The sequence below is a fragment of the Oncorhynchus mykiss genome, chromosome 1 (genome assembly GCF_013265735.2).
Source record: "Oncorhynchus mykiss isolate Arlee chromosome 1, USDA_OmykA_1.1, whole genome shotgun sequence".
NCBI lineage: Eukaryota > Metazoa > Chordata > Actinopteri > Salmoniformes > Salmonidae > Oncorhynchus > Oncorhynchus mykiss.
Window position 1 is genome coordinate 70,733,044 of NC_048565.1, and position 13,472 is coordinate 70,746,515.

Sequence of the window (13,472 nt, forward strand, 5' to 3'; positions counted from 1 at the left end):
TATTTTTGAATTTTTACCCCTTTTTCGTAGTATCCAATTGTGTAGTAGCTACTATCTTGTCTCATCGCTACAACTCCCGTACGGGCTCGGGAGAGACGAAGGTTGAAAGTCACGCGTCCTCCGATACACAACCAACCAAGCCGCTGCTTCTTTAACACAGCGCACATCCAACCCGGAAGCCAGCCGCACCAATGCGCCGGAGGAAACACTGTGCACCTGGCCACCTTGGTTAGCGTACACTGCGCCCAGCCCGCCACAGGAGTCGCTGGTGCGCGATGAGACAAGGACACCCCTACCGACCAAGCCCTCCCTAACCCGGGCGAAGCTAGGCCAATTGTGCGTCGCCCCACGGACCTCCCGGTCGCGGCCGGTTACGACAGAGCCTGGGCGCGACAGGACTCTGATGGCACAGCTGGCGCTGCAGTACAGCGCCCTTAACCACTGCGCCACCCGGGAGGCCCAGGCAGCCCAATTCTGACTTGACAGATCAGATGGGAAAGATCTGATGTGATTGGTCAAAAGACCAGTTAATGGAAAATAGATCAGAACGTCTAAACGCTGCCTTGTGTACAAAGCTTATAAAGAGACAGTATGTAACGAACATAACGATGAAATGGCAAATTGAGAAACGGACCATTTGAGGTCTCAAAATTCCTTTAGGTGGGGGGGGGACAAAGCCTGTGCAATAAATGTCACCCTCACATAAAGCAACCAAATTGGCAGTATGCCATGATTAACATTGTAAGTAGCATGTAAAGCAGCTCTCCATCCTCTGAAATGTTGTCGTTAAAAATAAATCAAGTAGACAAGACCCTTTAAAACTCCTTCATTGTAGTTGGTTCAGCAAGTAAACATAACTGATCAGTAAAAAAAAATAAATTAAGACAGATTTGGATGGTAGACACATTTACACAGGGAATACGGCTGTTTATCAGTACTCTGTCACCTGTATTGATTAGATGAGATATACTGGGTTGATGATCATAGTTCTCTACTTTAGGCACAAGCGGAAGGACAAAAAAAAAACAAGTTTCTCACAAGTAGAGAAACCCACATGGATTCTATCCTGGGTGACTGTGCTCTTTCAGTTGGCAATAACTCTGCTACATACAAAAACTTTAATTTATATGGCTTTTTTTTCTCCTGAGCATCTAACAGAGGAGAAACAAATGACAAAATGGAAATGCTACTTGTCTGATGTCAGTTCATGTAAGACTTGAAATGTAAAGGAATTTAAAAACAAGCAAACTCTTACCTGTAAACAAAGTAAAACACTAAATGTGGTTATATCACAAGAGCCTACACAAAGACTAAAATTGTAATTGATTTTTAAAAAATGCACATATACCCATTATTGGGTCCACTTACCAAAACTAAAAACATTAAAATATTAGAAGTTACTTTAGAAGGCTGTTTCCCCACTAGGGTTGTGTGTAGAATAGCTTGGTTGAAACGGTCCCATGGCTGCGAGTCCATTTTGGTCCACAGGGTGTCACCCTTTGTCCCCCTCAGTTGCCATGGGAATGGGGATTGTGGACAGCCCAGGGTTGCACCACGCCTTGACCAAACACCGTGTAGAAAACCGCTCCAAACAGGTTGATCCCAGCAGAGATGTAGAACACTGTCTGCCACTCCTCTATAGTGTTCTACAATAGGAAGCAGAGCCATCTGTGAGACCAATAAAGTAGGTTGAAGTTGCCCCCATCTATACACTGGTTTTAAGGCCAGTGCTGCCTTGTTTCTCCCAAATACTAGTTAAGGCTAAGCTGATCCTAGATATGTGGCAACTTTTACCCACATCCTGAGCCCAACACACACGTCCAACAATCATGAGTTTTGTGACACTGTGCTTTCATTGTCTGAAAGATATGATGAAACCAGATGTGATTCTTACATTTTTGGTCAAGGCTCTTGCTATGACTGGTCCCACCATACCAGGTATTGTGGCAAAGGAGTTGGTGATTCCCAACAAAATCCCAGCATAACTAAAAGGGAAAAGGAACAGTCACACTAGACAATTATACATCTCACAACAAGACACGTTGATGGTTACTTCTGTTTTACTATGCCATTTAAGTAAATGTCTGGTAATTTCTCTTGCTTAAAATTAAGCACTGCCATAGCAACAGTATCAATAGTGATGACCAGTCTTACGATGGAGCGATGTCGAGATGGTTGATGTTGAACCCGGAGGCAACGATTCCTCCCAGGGAGGAAGAGATGGAAAGGAAGGCTACTGCCAGGATGTAGTTACAGCCTGTATACCCAGCAGCCACAATGAACACTGCCGGCCCAATCATACCTACATACACAGACCCAATATGGTAAATATGGTCATTTGATTTATCCAAATGTAGAGGTAAAGTGAGATACAGCTAAAAGACAGACCATGTGGGTGTTTGAATTGGCAGATTGTGAGCAGAGATGGGTCTTGTGTAAGCATGACTGCATGTGTGTGTTACGATGATGCTGCTCCTCACCTACGAGACTGAAGGCCTTCCTGACAACCACAGTCCGGTAGAAGCAGTTCTCCCTCAGGTAGTCAGCCAGCTGGCCACCCAGCACGGCCAGCAGCCCACAGCCAATGTAGGGCAGAGCCGACAGCGCACCGTTCTAATATGGGAAAACACTGGGTTAATAACAAGAGTCTGTGGGTGTGTATAAACTCAGAACAAGTATATAAACTCACCTCTTTGATGCTGAAGCCCAATACATCACTCATGTATGTGGGCAGCAAAGTGAGTAGTGTGTAGAATGTCCAGTTGTAGGAGAAGTGAGCCACTACTATGGCCCACAGCGGCATGGATGTCAAGATGGACCCCCAGGGGATGTGGTCACCCGACAAAGTGAGCTGAACAAGAGAACAAAAGACTGCTATCTTAAAATACCACTTGACTTGCATGTGAAATATCACTGTTCTCACAGGCTTATTTGAGGGTGGCGGGGGGTGTTTCTAGTCAATGTCTGTAAGTAGAATATAATAAAAAAGTTATGACTGCAGTAAAAGGTTTGCATAAAAAGGTGTTCCTCCAGCTGAATGTTACACCAAATAGTTTGACATTTTACACTAACAATTACTTTTTTATTTTCTTCTCAGATGTACTATACATAACTTCACTGTATTCTACATTTATGAACTAAATCCTCACGAGCCTGACAAAACCAGTCTGCCATTTGATCAAGAGATTGGGCCTTAGATAAAGTTCAGACACTACAATTCCCAGCTGCCTTTGCAACGTACCTCCTTATTCAGGGAGGAAGTGATGTAGAGTCGCTCCTGTTCTGTGATCCGCGGGTGTGTGCTGGGAGTGTTACTGACAAGGAGCGCCCACAGGATGAACCACACAATTCCCACAATACCTAAACACACACACAGTCAAATAATGCACAAACTAAGTTGCTTTGGATAAGAGTGTCTGCTAAATAACTCAAATATACATATATTTTTTTTAAACAAGCATTGCTTGTGACATGGACTTAAATTTCCCCCACTCAAATTTTCCACTGTTTTTCCCCTTCATGTTCCGTAAAAAAATATTGTATAAACAAGGAAACAGTGTCTGTATTCATTGCATGTGTAAGCATGAAAACAGACAAAACTGTCTCTCTGCACAAAGCTGACACTACGGAAAACCCTCTGCTAGCCTTACCAAAGATATAGAAGACCCAGGTCCAGTCAAGGTAGAAGCAGATCTGAGCAGATAGGGGAAGGGCAACCACTGTACCCAGCTGAGCACCTGGAGAGAGGAGTTTTTTTTATTAAACTGCTTTGTGGAGAAGAAAACAAATATATCTATTTTTAAATCACCTAAATTGAGGAAAAGTATAAGCCACACATGCAAACATGAGTGAGTTCCCAGAGTATGAAAGGGTGTGTGTGCAGGGTGGGATAAGAGTGAGCATTACCAGTGTAAGCGATGGTGAGCAATCGGCTCCTCTCCATTGGTGGGGCCCAAAATGCCCACATGGCGTGCATGGCTGGAAACGTCACTCCCTGTTGAGAAATACAAAAATATCCCTGGATTACAGACTCGGTTCACACAGAAGTAATCAGGTAAACATCATGAGCAAAATAACCCACTTTTTGGGGGGGGGGGGGGTTTGAGGTCATACAGATGCTAAAGTGTGAGTTCTCATGAGTACTCGACAGAGCTTATAGCTAGCTATCTTGCGTGTACACACACACACACTACCTCTCCAATACCCTCCAGCACTCTGACAGCGATAAGGTAGCCTGCACCCAGGTCGGCAGCCATGGGGGTGAGGAGGGTGAAAACCACAGTTCCCAGGATTCCTAGGCCCAGTAGCCATTTGGCCCCATACTTGCGTGCCAGGTAGCCCCCTGGGATCTGAGTCAGGATGTAGCCGTAGAAGAAGGAGCCCAGGATCCAGCCTTGGGTCTCAGAGTCCCAGTCATACACACTGGCCTGCCAGACACACAAAGACACAGATAATGCTTTCTGTCTGGCCAGAGCAAACAGGCCAGTCAACACAGATGTGGTTGCTAATCATGTGGTGTCGTGATTAAGTGTTACAGTCAGTCGTAGTGTGGTTGTGTAATGTATGCAGTCATAGTGGTCGTGGTTTTTACATGGTTAGTCATATTGTGGTTGTGTTTGGGGCGAGTAGGGCTGGGCTGGTAGTACTCACAGTGTGGTTGTATATGGGGCGAGCAGGGCTGGAGTGTGCAGGACATACTGATTTGCTGGTGTTGCCGCTGGCGTCTGTGTTGTTAAGCATGTCCACCATGGCAACGCTGAGGTTGACCCTAAGGGCATAGGCCACAAAGAAACCATAACAGGAGAGCAGGGACAGACCGTACCTCGAAGAGCAGCACGCAGGGGCTGAGAGAGAGGGGAGACCACAGAGAAACAGAGAGAGTTGTGAGGTGCTATAATTCATTGGATCAGGCACAGTGCAATATCACAGGATAATACATTATTATGAGAATGCTACATGTTGACAGCTACATCTTTTGTCCTTCACAATATAACAACACTGAGGAAGGGTTTATAAAATAATCCCCTTAACATGCCTATGGTCGGAACATGGTAAGACATAACTCATTAAAATGCAAAAAAATACAAATAAAAACAAGTCCAGGTTAAGGAATTACGTTTATGGATAAATTGTATGTAAAATGTTGACTGCCTCCACAGATTGCAAGGAGGGTGATCTTGCAAAGCGCAACAGGCACTGTCCTTTCTCTCCTATTGGAATGAAAAATGCCTCTAGTATGTCACAGAAGCAAGCCTTTGATTTTATTAGGATCTCTTTTAGTCCCCATTTGGACTAATCTTCCAAGAGTCCTTAACATTAAAATACAATTTAGAATACAAACACACTTTCACATATAACACATTATTACAAACATACATAATACACTAGCATAATGACCCAATAAATACTCAATCTAAAAATAAAAAAATATTTAAAAATATATATATATATTGATTCTTCATCTACTATAGTCCCACAACATTTCTATATACTATATTTAAAATTGTTTTAAAATAATATTTAAACTTATATATTGAAAGGTTTCTAGTTTGCTCAGTTAATTTATTCCATTTCTTTATTGCTCTAAATCGAAATGTTATTTTTTCTGTCTGGATAACGCATAGATGGTGGACAATCTATTCCTAATATTTACGGAATGTCTGTCTCTTACCAACTGAATACCATTGTGAATAGAACTTGGCCGTTTTAAATGATGTAAATTATAAAATAAGATAAGCATGTTATTTTTCAATTATCTTGTCGATTGATGACCAACCAAGAACACTGCGCATGGCTGCAACAGAAGAACCATATCTCCGCCTTAAAACAATCCTTGCTGCTTTATTCTGTGCCTTCTGCAGCCTCCTAACTTCACTAGATGATGCATTTCCCCAGACCACCGAACAATAGTTCACTTGACTCTCAACCAATGCCTGTGTTATTTGCTGAAGGATTTTCCCTGGTAAATATTTAGCTATCCTTCTGATTATGCATGCTGTTTCAATATTTTTTTTTTTTTTTTACATAGATTAGTTATTTGAGACGACCATGATAAGCAGTTGTCTAGCTGCACTCCCAGTAGTTTGGTTTCTGCCACTTCTTCAATTTGTACTCCTCCCATACTTAATTGTATCCCATGCTGTTTTGGCCTTTTCCTAGTTGAACAGACCAACATAACTTTGGTTTTCTTGGTGTTTAAAGCCAGTTTGTTTTGGCAAACCCATTTCCTGATAATCTCCAAATCTCCTTGCAAAGCTTGCTGTACCTGTTGAACCGATTGTCTTGCTGCATAAATTGTAGCATCATCTGCAAATATAGTAGCTTGAGTTTCAACCAAGGCATAGGGAAGGTCGTTGGTGTATATTAAGTAGAGAAGTGGCCCAAGGCAGCTGCCATGCAGGTATTCTTTAGACATGAATAATTACCCTACATTATATTTGCAAAATATGACTGGCGTTTAGCACACACACAACCAAAAGTATGTGGACACCTGCTCGTCGAACATCTCATTCCAAATCATGGGCATTAATATGGTCCCCCCTTTGCTGCTATAACAGCCTCCACTCTTCTGGGAAGGCTTTCCACTAGATGTTGGAACATTGCTGCGGGGACTTGCTTCCATTCAGCCACAAGAGCATTAGGGAGGCGATTAGGTCTGGCTCGCAGTCAGCGTTCCAATTCATCTCAAAGGTGTTTGATGGGATTGAGGTCAGGGCTGTGCCGGCCAGTCAAGTTCTTCCACACTGATCTCGACAAACCATTTCTGTTTTGACCTCGCTTTGTGCACGCGGGCATTATCATGCTGAAACAGGAAATGTCCTTCCCCAAACTGTTGTTGCCACAAAGTTGGAAGCCAAGAATCATCAAGAATGTAATTGTATGCTGTAGCATTAAGATTTCCCTTCACTGGAAATAAGGGGCCTAGCCTGAACCATGAAAAACAGCCCCAGACCATTATTCCTCTTCCAAACTTTACAGTTAGCACTAAGCGGTCGGGCAGGTAACGTTAGCCTGGTATCCAAAAAAAATGTCTCCCGAGTCCAATGGCAGCGCTTGGCATTGCGCATGGTGATCTTAGGAATGTGGGCAGCTGCTCGGCTATGGAAACCCATGAAGCTCCCAGTGAACAGTTATTGTGCTGACGTTGCTTCCAAAGGCAGTTTGGAACTCCGTAGTAAGTGTTGCAAGCGAGGACAGACGATTTTTACACAACACATGCTTCTGTGAATTTGACAAACTGACGACTTGTTGGAAAGGTGGCATCCTATGACGGTGCCATGTTGAATGTCACTGACCTCTACAGTAAGGCCATTCTAATGCCAATGGTTGTCTATGGATATTGCATGGCTGTCAGCAACAGGTGTGGATGAAATAGCCAAATCCACTCATTTGAAGAGGTGTCCACATACTTTGTATATATACACACAATACCAGTCAAAAGTTTGGATACACCTACTCATTCAAGGGTTTTTCTTTATTTTTAATATTTCCAACATTGTAGAATAATAGTGAAGACATCAAAACTATGAAATAACACATATGGAATCATGTAGTAACCAAAGTGTTAAACAAATATTTGTTTAACAAAAGTGTTAAGCTTCATGAGGAATGCTTTTCCAACAGTCTCAAAGGAGTTCACACATATGCTGAACAATTGTTGGCTCCTTTTCCTTCACTCTGCGGTCCAACTCATCCCAAACCATCTCAATTGGGTTGAGGTCAGATGATTGTGGAGGCGAGGTCATCTGATGCAACACTCCATCACTCTCCTTCTTGGTCAAATAGCTCTTACACAACCTGGATGTGTTGGGTCATTGTCCTGTTGGAAAACAAATGATAGTCCCACTAAGCGCAAACCAGATGGGATGGCGTATCGCTGCAGAATACTGTGGTAGCCATGCTGGTTAAGTGTGCCTTGAATTCTAAATAAATCACCAACAGTGTCACCAGCAAAGCACCCTCACACCTCCTCCTCCATGCTTCACGGTGGGAAGCACACATGCGGAGGTCATCCATTCACCTACTCTGCATCTCACAAAGACACAGCAGTTGGAACCAAAAATCTCAAATTAGGACTCATCAGACCAAAGGACAGAATTCCACCAGTCTAATATCCATTGCTCGTGTTTCTTGGCCCAAGCAAGTCTCTACTTATTTATGTCCTTTAGTAGTGGTTTCTTTGCAGCAATTTGACCATGAAGGCATGATTCACAGTCTCCTCTGAACAGTTGATGTTGAGATGTGTCTTTTACTTGATCTCTGTGAAGCATTTATTTGGGCTGCAATTAACTCTAATGAACTTATCCTCTGCAGCAGAGGTAACTCTGGGTCTTCCTTTCCCGTGGGGGTCCTCATGAGCCAGATTCATCATAGCGCTAGATGGTTGTTGCGACTGCACATGAAGAAACTTGTGAAGGTCTTAATTTTCACGATTGATTGACCTTCATGTCTTAAAGTAATGATGGACTGTCGCTTCGGTTTGCTTATTTGAGCTGTTCTTGACATAATATGGACTTGGTCTTTTGCCAAATAGCTACCTTTTGTATACCACCCCTACCTTGTCACAACACTACTGATTGGCTCAAACGCATTAAGGAAAGAAATCCCACAAATTAACAAGGCACATGAAGCTGGTTGAGAGAATGCCATGTGCGTGCAAAGCTGTCACCAAGGCAAAAGGTGGCTATTTCAAGAATCTCAAATATTTTTGGTTACTACATGATTCCACGTGTTATTTCATAGTTTTGATGTCTTCACTATTATTCTACAATGTAGAAAATAGTACAAATAAAGAAAAACCATTGAATGAGTAGGTGTGTCCAAACTTTTGACTGGTACTGTATATGTAATTAAAAGTCTCATTAAAATTTGGCTACATTTTCAGGCGTCTCACTCATGTCAGCATAGGACATGACAGGATGTAGCCAAAGGCTGTCACCGACACTTCAACATGTGGGCTAATATTTATGTACATTTGCATGCCACTTATGTTTTTCTTAAGAGAATAAGCTACTGTTTTTTGGTTATCAAATACATGTAATTGGCTATTTTGGTTAATTGGGAACCTCTTGAAGGCCAAATGGCCTTGCCCCTAAAATCACAAAATCCAGGCCTGGACCTCAGACCCCCTTTGTGATCCACTGCTACACATTGTTTTCAGAGGAAACACTGTTCTACAGCATATCTCTGTTTTTAGTACCATTAACTATGGCTGAGAGCGGTTTATGAGACTGAAGATTGCCATGATTCAACTATAACATACTTTTAATTCCCAAAGCATTCCTTCCAGAACAGAAGCGCGTTTTATGCAGCCTGACAACTATTCCTCTCATGACCACCATTCAAATTCGATGTCTGTGGGAATGAAATGGTGTCTGTCTACTCTTTACCATGGAGTATCTAAACCTGGAACCTGAAGGCAATATAAGACAAGCAACTCAGAGTGAAGGGGATGGCTCACTGTTCATTTAAAATGGTTAGGCCTATAGGCTACTTCTGACAGTTGAGGCGCCAGCAGGTCTAGAATAAATATTTGACAGATGAATATGGTCATATTGGTAAATAGTGCATAGGAAACAAATGCTTGGTAAACCAGTTTTTAAAAAATGCCTGTTTTAAAATAAACCTGCAACAGTTGTAAATGACACTTGTTCGACAACCCGTGACACAAGCAATAAACTGCTGGCAAGAAGAAAACGCAAATCACGAGACCGTGGAGAAATATTAAAACAGTGGCACTGACTACACAGAGAAGGTAGGGTGGTTGGTTAGCTAAAAAGGTGAGACATATTCAACTGCTGTTCACATGGAAGACTGCTTGTAGGTCCCACTCTTGTTCGGAAAACACTGGATTATCCTTACTTCTCCCACTCTCCCCACTCCAAATGATAACACAAAAAAACAACAGGGCAACTTCCAGACAGTTACATAGGCCTAACAGGCTGACTATGCCTAAATTCTTACCTGACAGGACAGCAGACATCCATTTCCGTAACACACTTGAGTGCATTCCCATATGCTATTTAGCGTAGCTCTCAAACTCAATATGCTTAACCAATATTGATCTGTCCAGAAGAAAAACGTTATGGCCTTTTAGCAGATTGAAAAATTGGATGTGTTGATTCCTGCTTGCTGGCTTCAATTTGCTACAGGAGAAGCGCATCCCCAGTAGGCTAATCGACCTTATGTATACATACCCTAAGTCGATTCCTGGGCCTAAGGAGAGGTGGAGTCAAGGAGTATACGATCCTCAAAAATATTATCCCGATATATAACTATCACCCCCCCCCCCCCCCCCCCCCCCATCACTAGCGATTAAGAACCGTTTAAAACGGACACCAATTAGAGAGCCCTGAAGGAGCATCTGTCTCTCAGGGGTATATCCCACTATTAGTCCAAGGGCCACCAACCAAAAAAGTGTTTTGTGACCCAGAAAACAAAACCGTAAAATGTCTACATCATTTTGTAGATCACAAATTATTAATAAAATGATCTAAAACGTGTAAAAAAAAATTGCAGTTTAAATATTATAAATCATAAAGGTACAATTTTGAAATCATAGTGCATTTTGGGTAAATTCCCCCAAGTTACATCTTGGTTACAATTATTACACACGTTCTCATAATTGCAGAAAGCAACGCATATACCGAGTTGGGTCTACCTAGGGCTGGGCGATATGGCCTACAACTTGTTGGGGAGGCAGGTAGCTGGGCTATACGGCCTACAACATTTGGGGCGGTCTAGGGTTGCTGGTTCGAATCCCTGAGCTGACAAGGTAAAAATCTGTCGTCTGCCCCTGAACAAGGCAGTTGGCCTACTGGGGAACAGTGGGTTGTCACTGTAAATAAGAATGTGTTCTTAACTGACTTGCCTAGTTAAATAAAGGTTACATTAAATAATAATAAATATATATATATATATATATATATATATATATATATATATATATATATATATATATATATATATATATATATATATATATATATATATATATATATATCTCATATTTTTTTTTTTTTTTTTACAGTATTTAATGTTTTTGAATAATAAAAGTTCTCAATTTTCTTCATGAGTAGTGCGTGAACCTAGGGTGGCAACACATACATTCTAAGTGATTTCAACGGGCCTTTCTCCATTGTGATTGTTTTCTACTGTTCAATCAACTTCAACCACAACCATGTCAGCATTTTCAAACTTCTACATTTGTTGCACTCATTTCCACACTGCAACGTAGGGCTGCACGATTAGGGGCAAACAATCTAGACCTTATTTTTAACCAAAATGCTGCAACTGCGATTTGACTTGCAATTTAGAGTAAACACTTTGGTGAACTGTTGAAATCGTGGAAATAGAATGATTATTCTAATTCTATAGTTAGAATATAATAGTGAGCAATTTGAATTCAGTGTTTGCCAGGGAGGAGTTATTGTGACAGGGTAGGAACGCGCTCACCGGCCAAGCACACGTACTGTCGTGGATGCAAGGTCCGATCACTTCTGACACCAATGTAATGAAACAGGCAGGGAGCAGGTCTCGAACCCTCGACCTTCTAGCCCGAGGTCCGGCGCGCAAAAGCATGCTCGTGCGGCAGGGTCGATTTCCGGGCTTATAAACCCAGGGTCGTTACATTATATTTTCAAATGAACCCCACTGCTAACCTTATGCCTAACCTTAAGACCAAAAAGTAAATTTTATTTTTCATTAACTTTCACGATATAGATTACTTTATGGCTGTGTGGTAACTAGTGGAAACTGTCTTTCTACGCCTGCTACGTTAGGTTTCCATACACTAACTTATGTCGATCCACCCACTTACTCTGCAACGCACACTTTCATACACACTCCACGTATGCAGTTACCCATACCTGGTTTTCTGGGTCACGGGACAACACATTTTTGATTGGTGGCCCCACCATTTCAATAATACATGTCACCAATAGAAAATGGACATGCATGGGCTGATCAAACAGGTAGCTAAAAACTATGGTTTACCGTAAATCATACAGTCGAGCCAAAACATTCTTTATGAACAGTTCTCTCGTATTACCTGTGTAAATACTTTTTAAAGTGCCCTGGGAGTAAGGAATGTTTTGGGATTTTTAAGTATCTTAGCGGAGCACCTGATTAAGTGTTTGGTTCAAGCTGGGCTGAAGCGCGTTTAGGGTACGCTTTCTTTCCGTCACCTGATTCTCGTAAACAAAGAAAAGGGTGAGGCAGTATGCAAGCAGCAGAGGCATTCGTTTGCTACTGTAACTAGCTAGTTACGCAGATAATTTATCCGAATGTTACGAAATTAACTAGTAAATTAGTAGGATTTTTTTAGTAGGTATTTTTTTCTGTACCCTATGTCAATATAAGTACTCCAATTGTAAATATTAGTTAGCTATCTAACAAGGCAGGTGTTTCAGCTGGCACTCACCTCTTTCGACTTTATCATCTTGTCGACTGAGCAACAACGGTTGTTCTTGGTCATCGGTCTCCGTGTCCGATATATATCGGTCCATTGCACATCAGAGTTCAATGTTTTGAGATGCCATACCTGCAGTTAGAATTGAATGAACTGAGCTAGCTATATGAACAATTGAATCACGAGAACTGTGAACGGAAGTTTGGAAAGGAACCGGTGTGAGGTCCATTTCTCCTTCTTTGGTGGGGTTTTACGGCGGACTACATCCTCCAATGGTGTATTGCCGCCATCTATTGGGTGGGGTGAAAACTAAGCAGCGTTAACAAAAAACGGGGAGAAGCTTGAAAAACATAATATTTTATTTAGTTACCTTTACCAAGCTAACTAATTCTTATTTACAATGACTACCTACATCAGCCAAAACTGGAAGATTCTGGGCCACTGCCTGTATTCGAACCAGGGTGTCTGTAGTGACAACTCAAGCACTGAGATGCAGTACCTTTAGACCACTGCACCACTCAGGAGCCCCTATAAAACATAAACAAAACACATACACAAAACATACTCAGTCTTACTCAAATGTCTACTCAGATCACTACACAGGCTCCAATAATGTTTGTACCATGTGGTGTTGCTACCATGCTGTGAAGTCATGTGTTGCTGCCATGCTATGTTGTTGTCTTTATGTAGTGTTGAGGTGTCTCTTGTCGTGATGTGTGTTTTGTCCTATATTTTTTATCCCAGCCCCTGTCCCCGCAGGAGGCCTTTTGCCTTTTGGTATGCCGTCATTGTAAATACGAATTTCTTCTTAACTGACTTGCCTAGTTAAATAATGCTTAAATAAAAATGAAATAAATGGTGCCCGAGAGGGGGGAACATCTTCAGAAAGTATTCCCTGCAATGTCTCAGCTATGAAGGCCTGGAGATCCAAAAACCCTTTACCGCATTTACAATGATATCCACATTTTTTTGATTTCTTGTTAGTTTGGCCACTACAATTTAGCACCTGCGCAATAAACGCAACAAAATCCACCATCTTCACAATCATTGTTTCAGGATCCTG

General features: G+C 41.9%; 1 protein-coding gene across 1 annotated transcript; it reads right to left on the bottom strand.

Moving 5' to 3' along the window:
* Positions 1-811: 811 nt before the first annotated feature.
* Positions 812-12,650, bottom strand: slc17a5 (solute carrier family 17 member 5). Its single transcript, XM_021610675.2, has 11 exons — positions 12,422-12,650; positions 4,651-4,844; positions 4,194-4,427; positions 3,907-3,994; positions 3,651-3,737; positions 3,242-3,360; positions 2,690-2,851; positions 2,481-2,613; positions 2,155-2,302; positions 1,895-1,985; positions 812-1,646 (listed from the first exon to the last, which is right to left on the bottom strand). The coding sequence occupies exons 1-11, from the start codon at positions 12,504-12,506 to the stop codon at positions 1,509-1,511; spliced, it is 1,479 nt and encodes a 492-aa protein (XP_021466350.1). The 5' UTR covers positions 12,507-12,650; the 3' UTR covers positions 812-1,508.
* Positions 12,651-13,472: the final 822 nt, after the last annotated feature.

Coding starts and splice junctions, on each gene's coding strand:
- slc17a5 (XM_021610675.2), bottom strand. CDS start 12,506: ATGGACCGATATATATCGGACACGGAGACCGATGACCAAGAACAACCG. Junction 4,845..12,421: donor AGATGATAAAGTCGAAAGAG/GTGAGTGCCAGC, acceptor CCTCTCTCTCAG/CCCCTGCGTGCTGCTCTTCG. Junction 4,428..4,650: donor GCCCCATATACAACCACACT/GTGAGTACTACC, acceptor TGTGTCTGGCAG/GCCAGTGTGTATGACTGGGA.